A 25,006-nucleotide genomic window follows, 5' to 3' on the forward strand; every position below is an offset into this window, starting at 1 on the left:
GATCCAATACATACAACTCTTTCAAAAAAATTTTGACTGGGTGCGGTGGCTCACACCTGTAATCCCAGCACTTTTAGAGGCCAAGGCAGGCAGATTACTTGAGGTCAGGAGTCCAAGACCAGCCTGGTCTAACCTAACATGGTGAAACCCCATCTCTACTAAAAATACAAAAATTAGGCCGGGTGCAGTGGCTCACGCCTGTAATCCTAGCACTTTGGGAGGCCAAGGTGGGTGGATCACGAGGTCAAGAGATCGAGACCATCCTGGCCAACATGGTGAAACCCCTTCTCTACTAAAGAAAAAAACAAAATTAGCCGGGTATGGTGGCATGTACCTGTAATTCCAGCTACTCAGAAAGCTGAGGCATGAGAATTGCTTGAACTTGGAGGTGAAGGTTGCAGTAAGCCAAAATCATGCCACTGCACTCCAGCCTGGATGACAGAGTAAGACTCTGTCTCAAAAAAAAAAAAAAAAAAGATTTTTGCTGTACCAGGGACAACTGAAAGCTGATATATGATACAGTAAAGATAGGAAAAAGGGGTAATACAACATGAGAAGGGAGAGTCACTGGTAAAATGTTGGTGAGTCAGTGAGACGAGACGGGATTTAGCACTCAAGGAGAGGGATTAGCCTTTGCTAGGAATAATGATGGTATATCAGGTAACAACAGGAAAGGGAGCATATATGAACACTAGTGGGTAAATGCAGTAGTGAGAATTTTTGAAAGGACTCTTTCGATTCCTTCTGTCTTCTGTTATAGGGGGACCATAATTACTAACTGAGAGCAAGGACTATGGAAGAAGTATTGGAGATTTGAAAAGATGGGAAGAAGTATGAAATAGTCCCCTAAGAGAGAACCAGAGAAAATCAAAAGGATAGCTAAAGGACTTTTTCAGGTAGGAAATGATCCCAGAAAAAGGCCTAGATACTAATAATAGTGAGCAAGTAAATATTGTCTGTATAGCAATTTATAATGCCCAATTTGTAGAGTTAAAAAAGAAAGAGAGAGAGAACTAAGCCAGGCACAATATGCACCTGTAGTCCCAGCTACTCTGGAGGTTGAGGCAGGAGGATCGCTTGAGCCCAGGAGTTTGAGGCCAGTCTGGGAAACAGGATGAGACTCTATCTCTAAAAAATAAATAACTAAGTTTAGAAAAAAAAGTTAAAATTAGAACTACATATAAGACAACTCCTTATAAGTAAAGAGGGGGTAATTGAAGTTAAATGTTCTAAAGTCCCTCTTACTACTAGGGGTATAATAGTGTTAGATTTTGTTAAGTATGCAAGTAAAATTTCAAGAATTACTACTAAAAGAAAAGAACTAGAATGCCAACTTCCAAACTAATAAAGGAGATAAAATAAGAACAAGCCAAAGAAAGGGCAAAAAGAAAAAAAAAGCACAGAAAAAAACAGTAGAAACTGGATAACAGAAACAAGAGCAGCTCTGTCAATAATCAAAACAAACATAAGTGGACTAAACTTGCCAATTAAAGTGAAAAGACAAAAATTGTCAGACTTGGCCGGGCGCAGTGGCTCACGCCTGTAATCCCAGCACTTTGGGAGGCCGAGGCGGGAGGATCACGAGGTCAGAAGATCGAGACCACCCTGGCTAACACGGTGAAACCCCGTCTCTACTAAAAATACAAAAAATTAGCCGGGTGTGCTGGCGGGCGCCAGTAGTCCCAGCTACTCGGGAGGCTGTGGCAGGAGAATGGCGTGAACCCAGGAGGCGGAGCTTGCAGTGAGCCGAGATTGCGCCTCTGCACTCCAGTCTGGGTGACAGAGCGAGACTCCATCCCCCCTCCCCCAAAAAAAAAAAAATTGTCAGACTTGGTTTAAGAAAAAAATACCTTTACAATGCTTATAAAAGCATACCTAGCCAGTTATGGTGGCTCACACCTATAATCCCAGCACTTTGGGAGGCCAAGGCAGGAGGATCACTTGAAGCCAGGAGTTCGAGGCCAGTCTGGGCAACATAGTGAAACCTCACCTCTACAAAAAAATTTAAAAATTAGCTGGATGCCGTGGCATGTGCCTATAGTCCCAGCTACTCAGGACGCTGATGTCAAAAGACTGCTTGAAGCCAGGAGTTCGAGGACGCAGTGAGTTATGATGGCACCACTGCACTCTAGCTTAGGCAACAGAGGATGACCCTGTTTCTTTTCTTATTTAAAAAAAAAAAAAAGCATGCCTAAAACAGAAGGACTTATAGAAGTTCAAAGCCAAACAAAAGAGAGTCAAGGAAGCTAGATTATTATCAGGTTAAATAAAATTTCTCAGCTAGGCACAGTGGCTCATGTCTGTAATCCCAGTACTTTGGGAGGCTGAGGCAGGCAGATCACTTGAGCTCAGGAGTTCAAGACCAGCCTGGCCAACCCCATCTCTACCAAACATTTAAAAATTAGCTGGATGTGGTATGCACCTATAATCCCAGCTATCTGAGAGGCTGAGGTGGGAGAACTGCTTAAACCCAGGAGGCAGGAGTTGCAGTGAGCCAGGATCAGGCTACTGCACTCCAGCCTGAGTGACAGAGTGAGACTCTGTCTCAAAAAAAAAAAAATTAATTAATTAAAATAAATTCTCCATGTACCTAGGCCACTCAGAAGCTAGGTGTCAAACCTTACCATCATGTAAGGTTATTACTAATAGAGACCTAGAACAGCACTGTAAAGTAGAACTTACTGCAATGAGCTGTTCAATATGGTAGTCACTAGCCACATGTGGCTACAGAACAATTGAAATGTAGACAATCCTTTTGGGCTCAATTTTTACTTTTATTTAACTTTAATAAATTTAAATGTAAAGAGTCACAACACTAGAGATTTAGTCCAACCCTCTTATTTTCATGAGGCCTAGAAGAAAAGTTATCCAATACTCCAAGGTAGACCACAACCAAAATTTAAATCTCCTGACTCCTAATTAGCATTATTTTCTAATACCCCAGTACTTCCCAAGCTGTTCTACTGCAATATCCCTAAGAGTAAGTCTAGAGGTGTAATGTGAAAATAGTCCACTGCAGCTGGGCACGGTGGCTCACGCCTATAATCCCAGGACTTTGGGAGGCCGAGGCAGGCCAATCACAAGGTCAGGAATTTGAGACCAGCCTGGCCAACACAGTGAAACCCCATCTCTACTCTACAAAAATCAGCCGGGTGTGGTGGCGGGTACCTGTAATCCCAACTGCTTGGGAGGCTGAGGCAGGAGAATCGCTAGAAACCGGGAGGCAGAGGTTGCAGTGGGCCGAGATTGCATCACTGAACTCCAGCCTAGGCAACAGAGCAAGATTGTCTCAACAACAACAAAATAGTGCAATGCATGTACAAAATTTCCTTGAGAACTCATATTACAATTTACATTGGAATTTTTAATAATAGTAATAATCACCACCATCACTTATTAAGCAATTACATTTTTTTTTTTTGGTAGAGATAGGATCTTGCTATGTTGCCCATGCTGGTTTTGAACTCCTGGCCTCAAACAATCCACCCGCCTCGGCCTCCCAAAGTGCTAGGATTATAGGCATGAACCACTGCACCCAGCCTAAGTGCTTATTTTATGTAATAATTATACTGTAATAACAATATTAATAATGACTAACACATATGAAATTTATTATGTGCCAGGCACTTAAATGCTTTTATATGTATTAACTTTTTTAATCCTCACAATAACTTTATGAGGTAGAAACTCTAATTATCCCTTTACAAATAAGGAAGCTGAACTGAAACAGCTTGCCCAAGGTTACATTGCCACTAAGTGGCAGAGCTGGGACTAGAATCTAGGTGGTTGGGTTCCAGGGTCTGTAGTTAACAACCATTCACCACACTTTACTGCCTCTCTAGCAAAGATTAAATGAACAAATGAACGCAGCTTTGCCAAAGCAGAATGTTAACGCCAACTTCAGATCTAGAAAACTTGGATCGTTTTTGCAAAAAGATGTTTAAAAAGTATAGTGTTTACCTTCTTACTAAAATTGTCTACTCCCCAGCACCACTAACGCTCCCACCTGTGCCAACATGGAACATCTGAAGGCAGTCCAATTTCCTAAAGTGTCACCTGTATAGCCACTTAATTTATGCCAGTTATCTGCAAAGTGAAGTCTCCCACATCAGCAGCTCTTACCCTCCAACAGTAATTTTTTTAAAAAGAAAGCAACCATTTCTAAACACAGCATTCAATCAGAATTTCCAATCTCTTCATCCAAAAATTGTTTTAATGAATGTAAGCTAAGGACATCTGAAAAGTATTATCCACCCACTCCCAGCTGATGAAACCTAAATAACAAAAGGTCAAGCATCAGAGCTGGTAGCCAAGCCTTTCAAACAGGGAACACTATACCTGAGACATAGAACATAGTGGCTAAATAATGATTGTCTCAGTCAAACAGACCTGCATCAGAATTTTTGTTCAGCCACTTACCATTTTCATAAATGCAAAATATGGCTAACAAAAGTATGTATCCCATAGGCTGTTGTGAATGTGAGTAGAACACTGTGTGGGAGGTAAAAACACTTCCTATGTGTTAGCGCCAAATTTTTATTCTAGAGACTTGACAAAGTCATCCATTTTTGTTTCAGGCAGAAGAGCACAAGAACCACTCCCACTGACAGCTTTCTAGTTTCTCCTTTAAACTTTACAGGAGTATCTGCACTGAGAGACTGGAATGGTATGCTGGTTAAGGGCACTGGCTCTGGGATTTGTATTCCAGCTAGTCCACTGGACTCCTGTGCCTCATTTGAGGTTTTTTTCATCTGTGAAATGGGGATAATGATAAAAACATTATCCATCTCATAGGGTTATTATGAGGCTTAGTCAATACATGAAAAATGCACACAACAGCACCTGAAGGACAATAAATGTACAGTAAATATGGGTCACTACTTCTCCCCATAGGTGATGTATTCCAAATTTTTAGTTCACAGAGAACAATGTAATTACTTTGGAACTCTATAGAATGTTAGAGCTGGAAGAGATCTTAGGAAGCACTTCTAGTCCAACTCTCTCATTGATTAATTGGTTGTCAAGGAGGACCAGAACTAAATAGCCTGACCAGGATTAATATCCAGGCCTCCTAATTTCTTTTCTTTTTTGAGACAGAGTCTCACTCTGTTGTCCCAGGCTAGAGTGCAGTGGCGCCATCTCGGCTCACTGCAACCTCCGCCTCCCAGGTTCAAGCAATTCTCCTGCCTCAGCCTCCCGAGTAGCTAGGATTACAGCTGTGTGCCACCACGCCTGGCTAATTTTTGTAGTTTTTAAGTAGAGATGGTGTTTCGCCATGTTGGTCAGGCTGGTCTCGAACTCCTGACCTCAGGTGGTCCAACTGCCTCAGCCTCCCAAAGTGCTGGGATAACAGGCGTGAGCCACCGCGCCTGGCCTGGGTCTCCTAATTTCTATTTAGTGCTAAGTCCACATCACTGTGCTGCTGCTTCTTAATGAAAACAGTAGAGATCATTCAGTCTTTCCTCCCTGCAAACCACCAGGCCATCTTCCAGAAAGAGCCAGAGCTAAACATCTGGGAAGAAATCCATCTCAAGACTTTCAGCAACCATTGCCCCAGGTAGCACTTTTTTTGGGAAATAGGGGAAGTGGGATGTAATCTATTTCCCAAGAATCCATATCCAAGAGATACATGAAACAAAAGTTTGAAATAGTATGAATTCCTTTTAGGGATTATACTGGTTAATATTTATTAAATAATTTCTAAGTGTTTGACACAATATTAAGTGCCTTTTGTTTTTTGATTGAATCCTCCCAACCCAGTTCCACTGCCCTAAGCTGCCCTTCTATGTGCTCCTGCAGCTACCTAGTATTTCCCTGCTCAAAGTATATATCACGCTGCCATGTAACTGTCTGCTTACTTGTCTTGGTATCTTACCAGACTGTAAGCTGAAAAAAGGACCGGAATCACAATCATCATGTTTATCATTCATTTCCTCTTTCAACAAATATTCCTGAGCATGAACAAGACAGAAATAGTCCTAGTTCACTGTGGCAGATATGCCCTTCTTACAATGTGACCTCAACATACCTCCCACTGGGGGTGAGGGTGCGATCCTAATATCCCATTCCCTTGAACCTGCCCCTACAGGGTACAGTGGAAGTGATGCTATGTGCCTTGTAAGGATAGATGACAAAAATGCCATGCATTTCCACCTTGTTCTCTTATGGCACTCACTCTTGGAATCCAGCCTCCCATAAAGCTACTGTGAGGAAACCCACAGTAGCCTATGCAGAAAGATCAGATGGAGAGGTAACCAGTTTAGCCGAGGCCCCAGACATCATAGAACAGGGACAAGCCTTTCCCAGTGTGCCTTGAATTCCTTACTCACACAATTGTGAGCATAATAAAATGCCCACTAAATTTTGGGGTGATTTATTACACAACAATGGTAACAGGAACAACCACACAAAGCTTAATATTGAACAAGGAATAAAGATACAAAATACCTGACTCCAAGGTATTACCTACACCTAACACAGTAACTCGAACAGAGTAAGTTATTTGTTGAGTGTCTGAAGTAGTTATGATGCCTATTTTGCAGATGAGGAACTGAGGCTTTGAGAGTTAAGAAACTTGCCCAAGGCTACTCAGCTAGTGAGTGGCAGAAAAATTAAAACTCAGATCTAGGCCTGATGCGGTGGCTCACGCTTATAATCCCAACACTTTGGGAGGCCCAGGAGGGAGGATCACCTGAGGTCAGGAGTTTGAGACCAGCCTGGCCAACATGATGAAACTCCATCTCTACTAAAAATACAAAAAAAATACAAAAAAAAAAAAAAATTAGCTCGGCATAGTGGCACATGCCTGTAGTTCCAGCTACTCAGGAGGCTGAGGCAGGAGAATCACTTGAATCCAGGAGGCAGAGGTTGCAGTGAGCTGAGATAGCACCACTGCACTCCAGCCTGGGTGGCAGAGCAAGACTCTATCTCAAAAACAAAAGCAAGCAAACAGAAAAAACAACAAAGAAAAAACTCAGATCTAAACTCACATATCTAACACACTACTCTTCCGTTACTCTCAGTACTTACAATTTTACTGTAAATATACAGTAGTCTGGCTGGGTGCAGTGGCTCACACCTGTAATCCCAGTATTTGGGAGGCCGAGGCGGGCAGATCATGAGGTCAGTAGTTCAAGACCAACCTGGCCAACATAGTGAAACCCCATCTCTACTAAAAATACAAAAAATTAGCCAGGCGTGGTGGTGGACACCTGTAATCCCAGCTATTCGGGAGGCTGAGGCAGGAGAATCGCTTGAACCCAGGAGGCAGAGGTTGCAGTAAGCTGAGATCATGCCATTGGACTCCAGCCCAGGCAACAGTGCGAGACTCTGTCTAAAAAACAAAACAACAAAACAAACAAACAAAAAGGCAGTCTGTTTTAAAATGGGATTGTCAGTATTTAAAACATTCTGGCCTAACAGGATTTGTCATGCAGTTTCATCACTGAGATGGAAACCCACATATCACATTCTCCAAAAAGCTTCTCCTGACCTTCATAACTCAAGTGATGCCAGCTTCCCCAACCTCCCCAGCATTTCTACTTCCTATTCCATCACAGTCTTGTTGTTTTCCCAGCACTTGTTCCTAGCTGAAACTGTCTTATTAATTTGTTCATGAGTCTACTCTGTCTCTCTGACATGAATATAAGCTCCACGAGAGTAGGAACCTTGTCTGTCCTGTTTACAGCTATATCCCTAGTGCCTAGAACAGTGCCTGAAATACAGGAGGTGATCAAAAATTATTTATGGAATGAAGGAATGATTGCATTCAGGCAAAATGAATGCCCACTCAATCTTATTACTCACCAATTGATGTGAAAATAGAGAGGATAAGAGAAAACAAAAACAGAAGGATTGCAGCAGAATCATTCCATACAGTAAGGTCAGTGGGAAAAAAATGGAAGAGGGGTTGGGATCCATGCTACAATTTATCTACTTAGAAAACCATAAACCCTGAGTTCACAGACTGTCAATCCAACTTTCAGCTAAGTAAGGGCTGATGAGGAGAAAGGTGTTAAAACTTAGAATGGAGATGCAGGTAATGGATGGAGTAGGGGGCCACACCTCCTAACTTCCATTCATAACCACCGATCGCTCATTCACAAAAACACTTCGCTGTTGGGGATCCTTAAACAGCAGACCTTCTCCCTTCACCCTGCCCTTCTTATGCACTAGATCCAGCTACCTGGGATGCAGGTGCTGTCTCCCAAAGGCAAGCAAGTGGCAGTAACCTAGTTCTTCACAGAAGAGGCAAGGAGAGAAATCTTCAGACCTAGGACAGGGTTCTCTGCATATGCAGGTCCCCAACGGCTCTATTTCTCCCGGGTGGGAAGGTGACCGCTCCTCAGGACCTCCCAAGTGCTAGGCACTGTGCCGGGCTCTTAAACATGCTTTTCTTAATTTACGGGCCATTCCTTCCCCCCAACCCAGTAATTTAGAGAGGCCTCAAGTAGAACTTCATTCCCCAGACCCGCTACTCTCTACCCCAAGAGATCTTCAAACTCCAGGAGTGATTGGGGAAGATAAAAAGAAATCTGGCGTGGTCTAAGAGATAGAACGGGAGAGGAACGGTGTTAGGGCAAGAAGAGGTTATACTGGGCTGGGGCCCAGGATCAGTAAAGATAAGAACGCGGTCTGACCCTTTCCAAGCCCATTATGTCCATCAGAGAAGATGACGAGGAGCAGGAAACTGAAGCCCAGCAAACAGGTGGCCCCGAGACGAGGCCGCGTCTCCATGGCAGTAGGTGCGCGGGGCCACGGGGCTGAGCGGACGGAGGGCCGGAGTCCCAGCAGACGGTCCACACCGTTCGCCGAGCGCGGCTCAGCACAACCCCTCTCCTTCCCAGATTTTTTTTTTTTCAAACTCTGGAGGAAGTGATGTTACACGGATGTGGGTGGTGCCTCCGGGGTCCGGTTTGGGATGGAGTGAGTTTAAAGGTGCAGATCACGTAGAAGGGTACGAAAGCTGTTCTCGAGCGCGAGTTGCTTTCCATGGATTCTGGGTGTCCAGGTCCCGAGACGGAGCGGGAAAATGTGGGCCAAGATAGTAAGGGCGGGAGAGAGGTTCAGGAGAACCGTTGCTGCTCGCGTTCGCCACCAGTCCAGCCCCTCCCCCCAAGAACCGCTGCACTTCCTAGTCAAACGCAAATTATTGATTCGTGAGGTCAGTCGCTCCCAACAGTGGGCGAATTGCCCACTGGCCTCGGATTCTCCTTCCCCCTCCACAAATAAAGACTGGACGACTGGATTTCATTGTTAGGTTCCTGCCAGGGTCTCCGAGGAGACCTGACAAGCCTGTTCTGCGGTGCGTGGGCTCGTGCCGTGCAGGCATGCACTTCCCCGCTGGAGAAGCTCTGTACCTTATTTTTCCTTGCAACCGCAAATCTTCTACTCAGGGATGATGCAACCAACTGATGCAAGCTCCGAGAAAACCAAACTTGGGGCCTCTTATTGCAAAACTGACTTAGGTGGACTTAGGACACCAGGACAGAAGTCACTGCAGGCTAAAGTGTAAAGCTTCTGGTTATTTTTCTTGTAGGTTGAGGATTTCTTCCCAATTTTTCCCCTCCGCTGTATAACAAACAGGTGAAAATGTCCGGTCTTTTTCTTCCTGGTACTAGTTGAGTCCTAAAGTCCGTACTTAATGCATAGCGAAAAAGCAACCTAACAAAAGTACACACCCAAACAAAAACATACCGACCGCCCTTTTATTAGGTTCCTTAAAATTGTAGGCAGGGACACAATGGAACGCTCGGGAGACTGCAAGCCCCAGGATGCTGCGCGGCCACCTGCACCTGCCGCCACTAGCACTAGAGGGATGCGCAAAGTAGGCAGGGCGTTGGAGTTCAGATGTGCGCTCCCGGGATAGGCTGCCCCGGAGAGGGAGAGGCGGGGTCGGGTGTGTCACGTGGACTTGCTCCCGCCGCAGCTGCCGCCGCCGCCGTCGTCTTTCTCTGTCTCGGCTGAGGCAGCCATCTTGCTGTTGCCGCGTGCTGGTGTTGGAGGACCCTCCCTGCTTCAGGTGAGACCCCCGGCGGTCCCGCCACTCCACGGCCATAGGCCGCTGCGCACGGTCTCCCCCCGCCCTCTCCTTTCGACACCCGCCAACCGCTCAGGCTGCCACTTCCGCCGTGGTGCGGCGAGCGGGGGCGGAGGCGGCTGGCTTGGCCTGTCGGTTACCGGCGGCGCAGCTGGGGGTCGGCACCTGTGGGAAGGTCCCCAGCACCACCGCCCCCTGTGGGAGCGGGCGGGCCCGCGCTGTTGCCGCCGAGATCCCGTCCCAGGAGGCGGGTGGACGCCCCTCCTCTGTCCCATTACTCCTCATTCACAACAGCAGTGTTGTGTGCTTTGGGCTTTATACATGCTCTCTGTTGTCATCTCATTTGATGCTCCCAGCCTACAGATAGGGACGCTGAGGTTACCACTTCCCGCCCTCAAGTCCAGGGAACCGAACTCAGTTGCAGCGCTCTTCACCTTGTAATGGCAATGTTTGTTTACAAGTCGGCGTCTCTTGCCTATCTTTATAACCCCCTCTCACTGCCTGCTGACTGACCGACAGGCTGAGTGTTGCACAGCTAGTGAATGGCGGTTTCAACTTCCGTTCCCACGTTCTTGCAGTTTACCATAGTTGTCCCCTCGGGAGTGGTAACAATAGTTACCAGTAACTGTGTATCTTCTGTGAACCATTCCCTGTGGTTGATAATGTTTTAACCCTCAAAACAACTCTGTGAAGTACGTGGTGTTATACTTTTGCAAATGCAGGAGGAAAACAAGTTCAGAGAAGAAAAATACCTTTCCCAAGTGGTAGAACCTTGGTCTTTCTGATTCCAAAGCCTGCGCTCGTTAGAGAAACCCTGCATAATAAAAAGTCAGGACTCAAGGTTGCAATTATTTTTATCTCTGTGTAAACATGATGTATGTGAAAGTGCCTACCACAATGCTTCTAACTTAGGCACTTAATAAATATAGATAAACCTGTTTACACCCTTTCTTGAGTCCTTGAGAACAGTGCTGAAAGATCCTGGGATCCCCAAGGAAGAACTCATTAATCATGTGGCTTTAGGAAGTTACTTCTCCCCTTTGGGCCTAGGAAGGGACTTCTCCCTTCTGGGCCCTCATTTCCTAATCTATTAAGATGGGAGGGAGGGAACTGTTTTGTTTGTAATTTACACTTTGCTGCTGCTAGCAGGTGTTGAGATGACATCACAGACAGGAATGATGGGTGCAATAAAGTAAAGGTTGATTGAGAACAGGGAATTAAACTAGGTGATCTTGGAGGTCTACTCCAGATTCTGAGCTTGACATCTCATAGACAGTCCAGTCCTCTTTCCTACTTGAATTCCACACACCACAACTTGCTAAGAAACAAAAGACCACTCTTCTTCCTCCCCTACTGCCTTGAGCTCTCAGTCTCCCTAAAATCCTTTTTCTCTGAGATACTCCTTAGGAACAAAATTTCTCAATTCTGTTGTCCTGACCACCTGGAATGGAATCTGTTCTTTCATCTATACCTTGATTTGAAGAGTGAATTTTGTTCTTGCTTTTATTTCAAACAAGTCAAGACTTTGTCTTGGCATCCCAACCTGTCTCTTCTCTTGGGAATTGTTAATTCAAAATGCAAAAGAATCCCAAAGGGTTTACCCAGTATCTAGGTCTAATGTTTTTCCTTAGCCCCCCCTTTTTTTTTTTGCAATAAATTCCTTAGGCTCTTTGTTAGTTCACTACACTCTCATGGCCACATTCCTTTGAGAAAAGTGAATGTTGATCGTTTTCTGTGGATATTTGAGCATAGGAATTGGGATTTCAGTCATCAAATTTAAGTCTATGGCAGAGCTAAGATTGGCACACAGTTAAGACTTCTTGTTTTGAACTCACACACTTCCTCCTATAAAAGTGTTTTTAGCTGCTTCAGCATTGTGATACAGTGCTGAGCAGAGTGAAGAATCATAAATTCTAAATATTATTTGGGATCTGGACATTAGCCTTAAAGAAGAGATATATACAGGTTAGTGCCTAAGTACAGTGTCAAAGTACAAAGTGGTTAGTAATTATATAGTTTTCGATGCTCCTTTATTAATCTCTCAAATGAAGCAAACAGTATCTTTTTCATGGGAATGATGACTATACAGGGTTTAGAGAATTGGCCAAGGAAGGTTTGATAACAGCCGAGTCCTTTATTCCCTCCTCCACATCTCAGTAATGATTTGTTGATCCACAGAACAAGTAAAACAAGACTTTTATTTTGGTGGTTTTTTTTTTTTTTTTTGAGATGGAGTTTCACTCTTGTTGCTCAGGCTGGAGTGCAATGGCACAATCTCGGCTCACCACAACCTCCACCTCCCGAGTTCAAGCGATTCTCCTGCCTCAGCCTCCCGAGTAGCTGGGATTACAGGCAATGTGCCACCATGCCTGGCTAATTCTATATTTTTAGTAGAGACAGGGTTTCTCCATGTTGGTCAGGCTGGTCTCGAACTCCCGACCTCAGGTGATCCACCCACCTCGGCCTCCCAAAGTGCTGGGATTATAGGCGTCAGCCACCATGCCGGGCCTTGATTGGCTTTTCTTTGTTTATGTAATGTGGAATGTTATGACCCATTATAAACTTAAAAATGTTTTTTTCTTAGTGGGAATTCACTGACCAGACTAGATTCATGATGTTAGAATCTTCAAAATCAAGATTACCTTTAAAAAGCTTGTTTTAGGAGTCTCCTCTCCCCCCCAACATTTATTACTGTAGCAAAGATATGTTTTTGTTAAATTGTGCAATGAAGCATTTTACCCTGTAGGCAAGAATATCTTGACAAGTATAACATACTGTATCAGTGCAGGGTATTGAATGAACTCTGGAGAATGCTGCAGAAGCACCAAACGTCTGAAAACCTGGTTCTCTTTCCCCATTATTAACATACCATCTGACCTTGAATAGAGGATGTGACTACTTGATATCTTGACAGCTAGACAGCCTTTTGTTGAATTTCTTCTTTGTTCAGCTTTTTTTTCCTTTTATCGTCTTTATGGTTTATAAGAAACACAGAATGTGATTTGGGAGGGAAAAAAATCTACTTGAAGATTTTGCTAATAACATTTGGTAACAGCTCTCTGCTGTAAAAATCTTTGGGGGAAAAAGCTGGCTTGCCTACAGAGATTTCATAATTGGTTAGGCTTAACTGAATGCCAAAGGATTGAATCATGTTTTAAGGAGGGATCTTTGAATAGGTGACTTTGAATCCCATTCTATTTTATTTGTATATTTGATTCCCTCATGGTAATTTAATTTTGATTTTTAAAAATACCTGGTTTATGAAGCTAGAATTAGTTATTAATGTTTATTAAGAATATAGACAGTATTAACATGGTCATGGTGTTGATGCATACTACAAGCTCAGTGAACCAGAAGGTACTGTTGCATAAACAGTTTGTTGATTTCGGTAAAAGAGTGACTTTAACAAATCTATTTTTCCCCCCCTAGATTTACCAACAGCATGAATCAAGAAAAGTTAGCCAAACTTCAGGCTCAGGTCCGGATAGGGGGCAAGGTGAGTGTGGCATAAGAAAAACTGATAGGAGAATGTATGTAACCAGATAGTGTTATTATTTCAGATTTGTGGTCATTGAAAATCTAAAATCTTTTCAATAATCAAGATCAAACCACATTCGAATTTGAAAATAACTTGTCTGGATCTAAAATAGGTAACTAGAACACTCTTCTCTCTGATGATGCAATGGAAATAGCCACATTTGTTTGAATCCTAACTCTTAACATCTGCTAGTTATAGGATGTGAACAAGTTATCCAACCTTGTTAAGCTTCCGCTTTCTTACCTGCAAAATAGCAATTAATCCTACATAAGGTATTTAAAGATTAGGGTAATATTTATAAAACACCTAACATGGTGTCTAGCACAGAGTAGATGCTTAATGAATGATAGCTGTTATGGTTAGACTCACTTGCAGGGTGTAGCAGATGTTAGGGTTACTTCATCTTGACTGGATATTACCTACTTGTACAGAGGTTTAGCTGGAGATGCTTAAGTTGATTATATATTTTGTTCATTGCTAGGTTTTCCTCACAAATTCTTACCTGTTCTTCCATGTTGGTGAATATGAATGTGAGCTTTCTTATTCCCTGTACTTTTTAAAGCCTAAGGAAGAGCTAGTTGTGAACAACAAAAGTCTTTGATTCTCTTCAGCTGTGGCACCAGGCTCAAGGAGAATATTCTACCCATATCTCTGCCCAGTATAATCTTTGCAAAAGGGAAAGAAAGAATAGTACTTACCTCAGACCTGAAGTGGTAGGCAGGACACTGCTTTTTGTAGTGGGTCCCAGTATGTCATTTACACGGACAATAACCACAGCTTCTGGGGATGAGCACAAGGGAAGGGAAGAAGAACCAGTACTTTCTCCTTCTTCCACAGTGATACAGTTATATGAGTCTGGAGTTAGATTAACACAGTCATGTAACCACAGTAGTCACATTGTACCATCAAGTGTGATGTGATGTGCCAATGCAAAAACTAGGGATAGTCAAGAACCATATAATATACCTAGAAGAGCGAGCTTGATGTAGCACATGGCCATTATGTATTTTAAAACTGTGGTTGGGGGCCGGGCGCGGTGGCTCAAGCCTGTAATCCCAGCACTTTGGGAGGCCGAGACGGGCGGATCATGAGGTCAGGAGATCGAGACCATCCTGGCTAACATGGTGAAACCCCGTCTCTACTAAAAATACAAAAAAAATTAGCCGGGCGAGGTGGCGGGCGCCTGTACTCCCAGCTACTCGGGAGGCTGAGGCAGGAGAATGGCGTGAACCCGGGAGGCGGGGCTTGCAGTGAGCTGAGATCCGGCCACTGCACTCCAGCCTGGGCAACAGAGCCAGACTCCGTCTCAAAAAAAAAAAAACAACAACAACTGTGGTTGGTACATTCAATTTAGCTATTGTATATTGAGCACCTACTATGTGCCAGGCACATAGAAGATAAACAAGATCACAACTCTGCTTGGGAGAGAGATGCTCACAATTATAATGGAGAATAGTGAGTGTTATAATGAAGTACAAGGTGCTCTTGCCTAGAGGAGACAAGGAAGTCATTATTGAGCTCTTATTTAAAGGATAAACAAGAATTTATCACTAGACAGAAAGGTAATGGCTGGCAGAAATGTAATGGACAGTGGCTCACGCCTGTAATCCCAGCACTTTGAGGGGCTGAGGTGGGTGGATCACTTGAGGTCAGGAGTTCAAGACCAGCTAGCCAACTTGGTAAAACCCTGTCTCTACTAAAAGTACAAAAATTAGCCAGGTGTGGCAGAGCACACCTGTAGTCCCAGCTACTCAGGAGGCTGGGGTAGGAGAATCACTTGAACCTGGGAGGTGGAAGTTGCGGTGAGCCAAGATCGCACCACTGCACTCCAGCCTGGGCAACAGAGCAAGACTCCATCTCAGGAAAAAAAAAAAAAAAAAAAAAGAGGGTTCATGGAGGTAGAGTAAAAAGGGTTGTTATTTCCATACTTGCAAAGGCACATACGGTGCTAAGATAGCACGGTACTTAATGGAATGGCTTGCTTTAATTTGGTACAGCTTTTTTTTTTTTTTTTTTTGAGAGGGAGTTTCGGTCTTGTTGCCCAGGCTGGAGTGCAATGGCACGATCTCGGCTCACTGCAACCTCTGCTCCCAGGTTCAAGCGATTCTCCTGCCGCAGCCTCCCAGGTAGCTGGATTACAGGCATGCGCCACCATGCCCAGCTGAATTTTTGTATTTTTAGTAGAGATAGAGATGGGGTGTCTTCATGTTGGTCAGGATGATCTTGAACTCCTGACCGCAGGTGATCTGCCCGTCTTGACCTCCCAAAATGCTGGGATTACAGGTGTGAGCCACCGCGCTCAGACCTTTTGTTTGTTTGTTTTTGAGACGGAGTCTCTGTTGCCCAGGCTGGAGTGCAGTGGCGCAATCTCAGCTCACTGCAAGCTCTGCCTCTCAGCTTCACGCCATTCTCCTGTCTCAGCCTCCATATAGGTGCCCGCCACCACGCCCAGCTAATTTTTTGTATTTTTTTTAGTAGAGAAAGGGTTTCACTGTTAGCCAGGATGGTCTCAGTCTCCTGACCTCGTGATCCGCCTGCCTCGGCCTTTTTTTTTTTTTTTTTCCCGAGATGGAGTCTTGCTCTGTCACCCAGGCTGGAGTTCAGTGGTGTGATCTTGGCTCACTGCAACCTCCGCCTCCTGGGTTCAAGCGATTCTCCTGCCTCAGCCTCCTGAGTAGATGGGATTACAGGCATGTGCTACTACGCCTGGCTAATTTTTGTAATTTTAGTAGAGACGGGGTTTCACCATGTTGGTCAGGCTGGTCTCAAACTCCTGACCTTCTGGTCTGCCCGCCTCGGCTTCCCAAAGTGCTAGGATTACAGGCGTGAGCCACCGCGCCTGGCCAGTACAGCTATTCTTTAGAGTATGTAATGGCTAGAGAATGGCAGGAAATGAAATGACCAGGTTTTTGGGATTCCATCATACTTTTATATGCCATACCAAGGAGCTTGGAGTTTTATCCTGTAGGCAGTGGGCAGCTATTAAAGGATTTTAAGAAGGAAATGACTGCCATTTTAGAAACGTAACTGCTGGCGTTGTGGAAAACGGAACGAAATGGAAGTTTGGCATATAGGAGAACAATTGAGAGGCTATTGCTATAGTATAAGGCAGCAGTCCCCAATCTTTTTGGCACCAGGGACTGGTTTCATGGAAGACAGTTTTTCCACAGACGGGGGGATGATGGTATTGGGATAAAGCTGTTGCACCTCAGGTCATCAGGCATTAGTTAGATTCTCATAAGGAGTGCGCAACCTAGATTCCTGGCATACACAGTTCACAACAGGGTTCTCGCTCCTGTGAGAATCTAATGCTGCCGCTGATCTAACTGGTGGTGGAGCTCAAGCAGTAATGCTCGCTCATACCCCCCGCCCCACCTCCTGCTGTGCTGCCGTGTTCCTAACAGGTCACAGACTGGTACCGGTCAGTGGCCTGGTGGTTGGGGACCTCTATTATATGGGATACAAATTTAGGAGTTGGAATTGACACAATTTAGTGACTGATGGGATATGGGGGGTGAAGGGCATGCAGAAGAATCTAGGATAACCCACAGATTCATGATTTTAGAGACTTGAGTATATGGTGGTACCACCAGCTACAAAAGTTAGGAAATATAGAAAGAATAGATTGGTAGACTGATAAGCTTTAAGACATGTTGAATTTGAGGTACCTGAGGATCATTCGAGTTGAGGTATTCACCAAGCAATTGAGCTATCCCTGAGTCAGGAATGCTTCACAAGTGAGTGCCTATGTAAATAGTCCTTCAGCAACTAGATTTCAAGGCATCCTCTGCCGTCACATCTCTCCTCCACTCCCACCAGAACTGCTGAGACTGAAGCCCCTACCTTCCCTCTATAAGGCTGATTCCCTGAGTACTACTATAGGAGCTGCCCAGAGATTGTAACCACTATTCCATTCTCCTTACTCCTACCAGTTTTAGAAATATTTCACCCTCAAGACTTAATAAACTGATCCAGGAATTTAATCCATTATTTTAAATAGTATTTCAATGGAAAAATGTATTTAGAGTTTCAAAGTATCAATTTAGAAATGAACTTTTTCTTTCTCAGTAACTAGCATAATTTTCAACCTGTTTGCTCAGGCCAAGATTCTAATAAGCATCATCCAAATGTGCTTTTTTTCTCGTATCCCACATGTAATCCATCAGCAAAGTCATGTGGTCTCTTGTGAGAATCTAACCCCTCACCATCTTCACTGCCATATTCCTCATCTTTTGCCAGAGTGGCTACAGGAGCCTGCTGACTGGTCTCATTATAATCCATTTTCCACATAGCAACTTCAGTCATAAATAATCAGATCAAGTCACTCCCATGCTTGAAACCTTTCAATGGCTTCCCATTGCAATCAGAATGAAATCTAGCTCCTGCCCATGGCATTCTAGGCTACATAATCTGGTCCTTGCCTATCTTTCTGATTTCATACTCCTCCTCCGTTCCCATTGTTCACTGTACTCTAGCCATACTGGCCCATTTTCTCTCTTCTAGAAAGGACAAGTTCAACCTTGTTTCATTCTGCTTGGAACATTCTTGCCCTAGTTATGGGTCTCAATTCTTATGTTACCTCTTCAGAGAGGGCTTTCCTGGACTTTCTAATAAAGTAGTGCTGTACTCCTACTTAGTCATTCTTCCTGTGCTCTAGTTTTGTTTTTTTTCTTAATAGTACTTAATCCCATTTGAAATTGTCTAATTTGTTTATTTATTGATTTTTTCCTCCTACTGTAATGTAGGTATTAATTTTCAGTTATGTCCTAATTCCCCAAATTTCAGAATATCTTTAGACTATTGGCAGGGGGTGGTAGTTACTATAAGAAATGATAATGTTTTAAAATTGTTATAAAGTACTTAAATTGTCTTGAAGTTATACATTATGTTTTATTAGCAAACGGTATCTTGTGTTGAAATGATAAAGGCTGGATATTAGATAAGAATAATTCAACCTGAGAAAGCTGATAAGGAAAAAAAGGAACTGGCTAAAACTGACCTTTAAAAAATCTGCATTAGGCTGACAGTCACAACCTCTGAGCAGTCTTATATTAATCATTATTATTTTGTCCATTTTTTAATGTGGGTTTTAGTTAGATTGTTGTGATATATAAGATGTGATTGCAGTTGCCAGATGCCAGGCATGCTAACACTTCTGTTTGGTTATTTTTCAGGGTACAGCTCGCAGAAAGAAGAAGGTGGTACACAGAACAGCCACAGCTGATGACAAAAAGCTTCAGAGTTCTCTAAAAAAACTGGCTGTGAATAATATAGCTGGTATTGAAGAGGTATGATCACTTTGCAAGTTGTTAAATTATGTGGGTACATGCACAAATAATTGTCTAGACCTTTCAGATGTAAAATATCAGCTTAGAAAAATCTTTGATATTGTCACTGATGTCTTTGAAGGACTGTGGCACTTTGATTTTTGTATGAAATTAAATGATGCTCAAAAAAATAATTTTAGTAGACAGTGAAGGATTTTCATCATACTTTTCAGGCTCAAGATATTTGCATATATGACAAAATTATGTAACTGCTTTTGATTATTAATATAAAATATGTCTCCAATAATATAGAAATAAACCCCAACATTTCTTCAGATGAGATAGACTTTTTTTTTTTTTTGAGATGGAGTTTTGCTCTGTCGCCCAGGCTGGAGTGCAGTGGCATGATATTGGCCAGGTTCAAATGATTCTCCTGCCTCAGCCTCTCGAGTAGCTGGGACTACAGGTGCGTGCCACCATGCCTGGCTGATTTTTGTATTTTTAGTAGAAATGGGGTTTCACCATGCTGGACAGGCTGGTCCCAAACTCCTGACCTCGTGATCCGCCCGCCTCGGCCTCCCAAAGTGCTGGGATTACAGGTGTGAACCACCGCGCCTGGCCAGACTTTTTTTATTATTTAAGATTTTGGACTCATGGCTCAATAGCGGTAGACTTTTTTTACCCTACTGCACCTTTATATTCTACAGAGTCTCATTAGTTACTGCCTCAGCCAAAAGGCTTTAGCAATAGCTTTACATGGGTTAGATTTCTTAGTAAAACTGTTTCAAAAATTGTTTAAAATGTGTAAGTCAGCTGGGTGCAGTGGCTCACTCCTGTAATCCCAACACTTTGGGAGGCCGAGGCAGGCGGATCGCCTGAGGTCAGGAGTTCAAGACTAGCCTGGCCAATATGGTGAAACCCCATCTCTACTAAAAATACAAAAATTAGCTAGGTGTGGTGGCGCACACCTGTAATCCCAGCTACTCGGGAGGCTGAGGCAAGAGAATCACTTGAACCCATGAAGCAGAGGTTGTGGTGAGCCAAGATTGTGCCATTGCACTCCAGCCTGGGTGACAGAGTGAGCATCCGTCTCAAAAAAAAAAAAAAAAAATTGTCAGTTTATTGTATTTTGATGACACTATTTTTCTCAAATGTGAGACCAAAGATTAATGTCATTCCAAAAGATGCTTAATAAATAACAACAACTACTACTTGGGATTTTACCACCTAGATTCACTTCTGCCTGATGATTCCATTTGTTTTTTTGTTTTTTAAGACAGAATCTCACTCTCTCCCAGACTGGAGTGCAGTGGCATGATCTCTGCTCACTGCAACCTCCGCCTTCTGGACTTAAGCAACTCTCCTGCCTCAGTCTCCCGAGTAGCTGGGATTACAGGCGCCCACCACCACGCCCAGCTAATTTTTTTTTTGTATTTTTAGTAGAGACAGTGTTTCACTATGTTGGCCAGGCTGGTTTCAAACTCCTGACCTCAAATGATCTGCCCACGTTGGCCTCCCAAAGTGCTCGGATTACAGGTGTGAGCCACCGCACCCAGCCAATTCCATCTGTGATAGTAACCAAAGTTTATGCTTTCACTGCCGTAAGTTAAATTTAATCGTTACTGTGTGTGGTACCACCTCACAATTTTAAATAGATGACTAGTGTACATGTGCTATAAAACATGCATCAGAAATAATGTGGAGGTAGGGGCCAGGCACGGTTGCTCACACTTGTAATCCCAGCACTTTGGGAGACCAAGGCGGGCAGATCTTCTGAGGTCAGGAGTTTGAGACCAGCGTGGCCAACATGGTGAGATCTGTCTCTATTAAATATACAAAAATTAGCCAGGCATAGTAGTGCACGCCTGTAATTCCAGCTATTTGGGAGGCTGAGGCAGGAGAATGGCTTGAACCCAGGAGGCAGAGGTTGCAGTGAGTAGAGATCATGTGAGACTCTGTCTCAAAAAAAAAAAAAAGAGGCCGGGCGCGGTGGCTCAAGCCTGTAATCCCAGCACTTTGGGAGGCCGAGACGGGCGGATCACGAGGTCAGGAGATCGAGACCATCCTGGCTAACACGGTGAAACCCCGTCTCTATTAAGAAATACAAAAAACTAGCTGGGCGAGGTGGCGGGCGCCTGTAGTCCCAGCTACTCGGGAGGCTGAGGCCGGAGAATGGCGTGAACCCGGGAGGCGGAGCTTGCAGTGAGCTGAGATCCGGCCACTGCACTCCAGCCTGGGTGACAGAGTGAGACTCCGTCTCAAAAAAAAAAAAAAAAAAGAAAAGAAAAGAAACAGTGTGGAGGTAGGGATCATTAATAAAGAAATGGCAAAGAAAAGGTAGTGGAATGGCAAAATGCCACATGTTCCTTCCACCTTGCATATATAAATGAATAAAATTAACACATCATTTAAATCTGTTTTGTACGTTGAAAATCAGTGTACTGATAAAATAGTAGAAAATGTAAGCCACATGCGTACTTTTCCTTTCAGCTTGGTGTGAGTGTGCCTTCTTACTCCTAGATACAGATTAGAGCTTCATTGTAAGACCTGAAATTATATTTAGACATTTTTTTTTGTTATTGAAAGCTTTTATATATTTTGATGGACCTGAAATATTTTTAGAGAGACCATTCTCTCAATCTTAGATAAATATTAGAAAAAACAAATCTAAGTTCCTTCAAACCTCTTTTTAAAAATCTAAAACTTGGTAAAAATGAGTAAGTTGCAGTAATACACATGAATTCTGATAATATTAAACCTAACCTACTTGTAAATGTTTATACAATTTTATATCTTTGCCTACCTTTCTGCCCTTCAACTCCTCTGCCCCCCAACCTCAGCACTATTGACATTTTGAACTAGATAATTCTTTGCTGTGAGAGCTGTCCTGTGCATTATAGGGTATTTAGCAGCATCCCTGGCCTTCACCCACTAGATGCCAGTAACACCCCTACACTCCTAATTGTGGCGATCAAAAAATATCTCTAGATATTGCAATATGTACCTTGCAGGCAAAGGGCACCTTTAGTTGAGAAACATTTCCTTTTTTTTTTTGGAGACAGAGTCTCGCTCTGTCGCCCAGGCTGGAGTGCAGTGGCCAGATCTCAGCTCACTGCAAGCTCCGCCTCCTGGGTTTACGCCATTCTCCTGCCTCAGCCTCCCGAGTAGCTGGGACTACAGGTGCCCGCCACCTCGCCCAGCTAGTTTTTTGTATTTTTTTAGTAGAGACGGGGTTTCACCGTGTTATCCAGGATGGTCTTGATCTCCTGACCTCGTGATCCGCCCGTCTTGGCCTCCCAAAGTGCTGGGATTACAGGCTTGAGCCACTGCGCCCGGCCGGAGAAACACTTCTTTAGAGAGTAAAAAAATTTTATTTATACCTTCCTTGCAGTATAGATTTAACTGTGTAGTATCTCCAAGGACATGTTTTTCTAAAGTTTTTGTTCAGATCTGGAAAACTTTATAGCTCTCATAATTAGTAAAACTTTTAGTGTAGGGGCAGCATTGATTTTATAAGTGTTTTACATTGAAATAAGGAACGAGTTAGTAATTTTTTATCTCTTCAGAATATAATCAAACATATAATACTGTGCTGAGGTCATGGTGTTGCTGTAATTGAAATCATCATAGCAAAGTACTTAATGATAGTCAACATTTATTAAATATCTGCGTGCCAAGCATTTTGCTAAGGACTTACTAGACAGTGATACATGATATTTTGCATGGCCTCTGTCTTTTGTAGCTTATGATCTGGTGGGAAAACTAATTAGACAACTAGACAAATCAATATGTATTATATCCTATTTCAGCTTCACAATATCCTTTTGAGTTGGTTGTCGTTGGTTACAGATGAGAGCGCTGAGGCTTAGAGAATTAGGTGCCTACCTAAGATCACGTAGCCTAGTAAGTGCTAGAATTCCAGGTTTGAACTAAGGTGTGTGAAAACCAGAGTTCATACTATTCATTAATTTATCTTGCTTTTGCTCTTTTCATTTATACTTGATTATATTCATTCTTGGCCTTTTCATTTCCTCCCGTCCCTCCTCCGCCATCAAAAAAAAGGGAAAGTAAGAGGTTTACCTGCCTTATATAGGTACTGAGCACCTACCATGCAGAATTCATTACTTAAACCATTATCGAAAAGAAATCCCCATCAGTATTTCCAAGGACATTGCTGTTTCTCCTTTTTCGAGTCTTAATATAGGCATTATTTCCTCCCAGAGGCCTTCCTGGTAGCACCTGTACAGCATTTGTGCAGAGAAGGGTTAGGTGCCTTTCCTGTGTGCCTCCACAATGCCCTGTATCTACTTTTTATTATAGCACTTACTAAATTATATTACAAATTCTTTTTTGTTAATATTGCCACTGCGATTTTTTTGAGGAGTTATACACCTCAAAACTTCACACAGAGAATTAATGCCACATAATAGATATGTGGCATATGTGTACACTATAGCAGCTTCTCTGCCTTCCCCCCATCCTGGTGTTGTCTTCTAACCCTCACAGGATAGTCGTACAGGGAAATTGTACAAAGTAATAATACAAGGTGGCAACCATAAAATTTCTGAATGTTTGAACTTAAGATGGAGAGGAATTTTACTTTTTGTTCTTCTTTCCCTCTTTCTAAGGTTGATTTTTTGAGAACCAAGATATTTGTTACTTTATATAACCCTTAACAAATCTGAAATATTCCTCTTTGGGAACATCTAGTATACTGTATATAACGTGGCTTGCTCATACACTTGGGTTAAAAACAGCTTCTTGAGAAGGAAAAAAGAACCTATTGCATTAAATGTATACATGAAAAAATGGATATGATTTTCAGAAACACTCAGATATAAACATATATATATGTCTAAGAATAGGAAACACATTAATTAAAATTTTGTTATTTTTGCTTTGGGATGTTTAAAACTTGTTACAAAGTGTGAACTGGGGAATATACTGCCTTTTTGGGTTTGGCAGTTTAAGTAAAGCAGATAAAAACTTTTGAGAAGAAAAGACACTTTTTGCCATTATTGTGTAACAATATTATAGTACTTTCTGTACTTAGACCTTCAAAACATGAAAGAGGTAGAAAGTGCTCAGTTTAGGAAGCGAGGAACAGGGAGAGCAGCGGTGGATCTCAAGATTCATTGAATGCACTTAGGCCAAGTAAAGTTTCTCCATACCCCTAATTTTCTACTGTCAGTACTGGATGTCACTAACATTAGTACTATCCAAGCTATCAGTATTTGTGATTTTTTTTTTCCCCTTCCAGAGCTTAATTGGTGTCCTCTTCAGAAACTTTAAAAACTAAGATTGGGTACGGTGGCTCACTCCTGTAATCCCAGCACTTTGGGAGGCCAAGGCAGGTGGATCACCTGAGGTCAGGAGTTCAAGACCAGCCTGGCCAACATGGTAAAACCCTGTCTCTACTAAAAATACAAAAATTGGCCAGGCATGGTGGCGCATGCCTGTAATCCTGCCTACTTGGGAGGCTGAGGTAGGAGGATCGCTTGAACCTGGGAGGCAGAGATTGCAGTGAGCTGAGATCGTGACATTGCACTCCAGCCTGGGCGACAGAGCAAGACTCTGTCTAAAAAAAAAAAAAAAAAAACCAAAAGACTATTTGGAATAAGACAAGCTTTTCCGAACTTTTTTGCATTCATTAGTTCATTGATTTGGTATAATAAATTATATATAGTTTTTTGTTTGTTTGTTTGTTTGTTTTTAATGTTACCAAACAAAGGAAAATCCAAGGCTGTCAAAAACTAAAGGATAGGACTTCAGGAGGCTGAGGCAGGGGAATTGCTTGAACCTGGGAGGTGGAGGTTGCAGTGAGCCCAGATCGTGCCACTGCACTCCAGCCTGGCGACAGAGCAAGACTCCATCTCAAAAAAAAAAAACAAAAACAAAAAGCTAGGTGCGGTAGCTCACGCCTGTAATCCCAGCACTTTGGGAAGCCAAGGAGGGCGGATCACGAGGTCAGGAGATCGAGACCACGTGAAACCCCATCTCTACTAAAATACAAAAAATTAGCTGGGCGCGGTGGTGGACGCCTGTAGTCCCAGCTACTTGGCAGGTGGAGGCAGGAGAATGGTGTGAACCCAGGAGGCGGAGCTTGCAGTGACCCGAGATCGTGCCACTGCACTCCAGCCTGGGTGACAGAGCGAGAAGTCT

At 43.2% G+C, this 25,006-nt stretch overlaps 2 protein-coding genes across 6 annotated transcripts in view; one reads left to right on the forward strand and one right to left on the reverse strand.

Moving 5' to 3' along the window:
- The window catches only part of KTI12 (KTI12 chromatin associated homolog), a 23,378-nt gene extending 13,567 nt beyond the window's left edge, over nucleotides 1-9,811 (reverse strand). For both annotated transcript variants that reach the window (XM_025376912.1, XM_025376919.1), the window contains exon 1: nucleotides 8,640-9,811. In XM_025376912.1, coding sequence (XP_025232697.1) covers nucleotides 8,640-8,663 — 24 coding nt within the window. In that variant the 5' untranslated portion in view covers nucleotides 8,664-9,811. The remainder of the gene's footprint in view (nucleotides 1-8,639) is intronic.
- Nucleotides 8,878-25,006, forward strand: part of BTF3L4 (basic transcription factor 3 like 4) — a 35,559-nt gene continuing 19,430 nt past the window's right edge. Inside the window, exons 1-3 of one of the 4 annotated variants that reach the window (XM_025376934.1) lie at nucleotides 8,878-8,948; nucleotides 13,481-13,535; nucleotides 18,752-18,865. In XM_025376934.1, coding sequence (XP_025232719.1) covers nucleotides 8,878-8,948; nucleotides 13,481-13,535; nucleotides 18,752-18,865 — 240 coding nt within the window. Of the gene's footprint in view, nucleotides 8,949-9,823; nucleotides 10,022-13,468; nucleotides 13,536-18,751; nucleotides 18,866-25,006 lie in introns of those variants that run through there. The other 3 variants (XM_025376940.1, XM_025376957.1, XM_025376948.1) reach the window with 3 other exon arrangements.

Source organism: Theropithecus gelada, chromosome 1, assembly GCF_003255815.1.
Source record: "Theropithecus gelada isolate Dixy chromosome 1, Tgel_1.0, whole genome shotgun sequence".
NCBI lineage: Eukaryota > Metazoa > Chordata > Mammalia > Primates > Cercopithecidae > Theropithecus > Theropithecus gelada.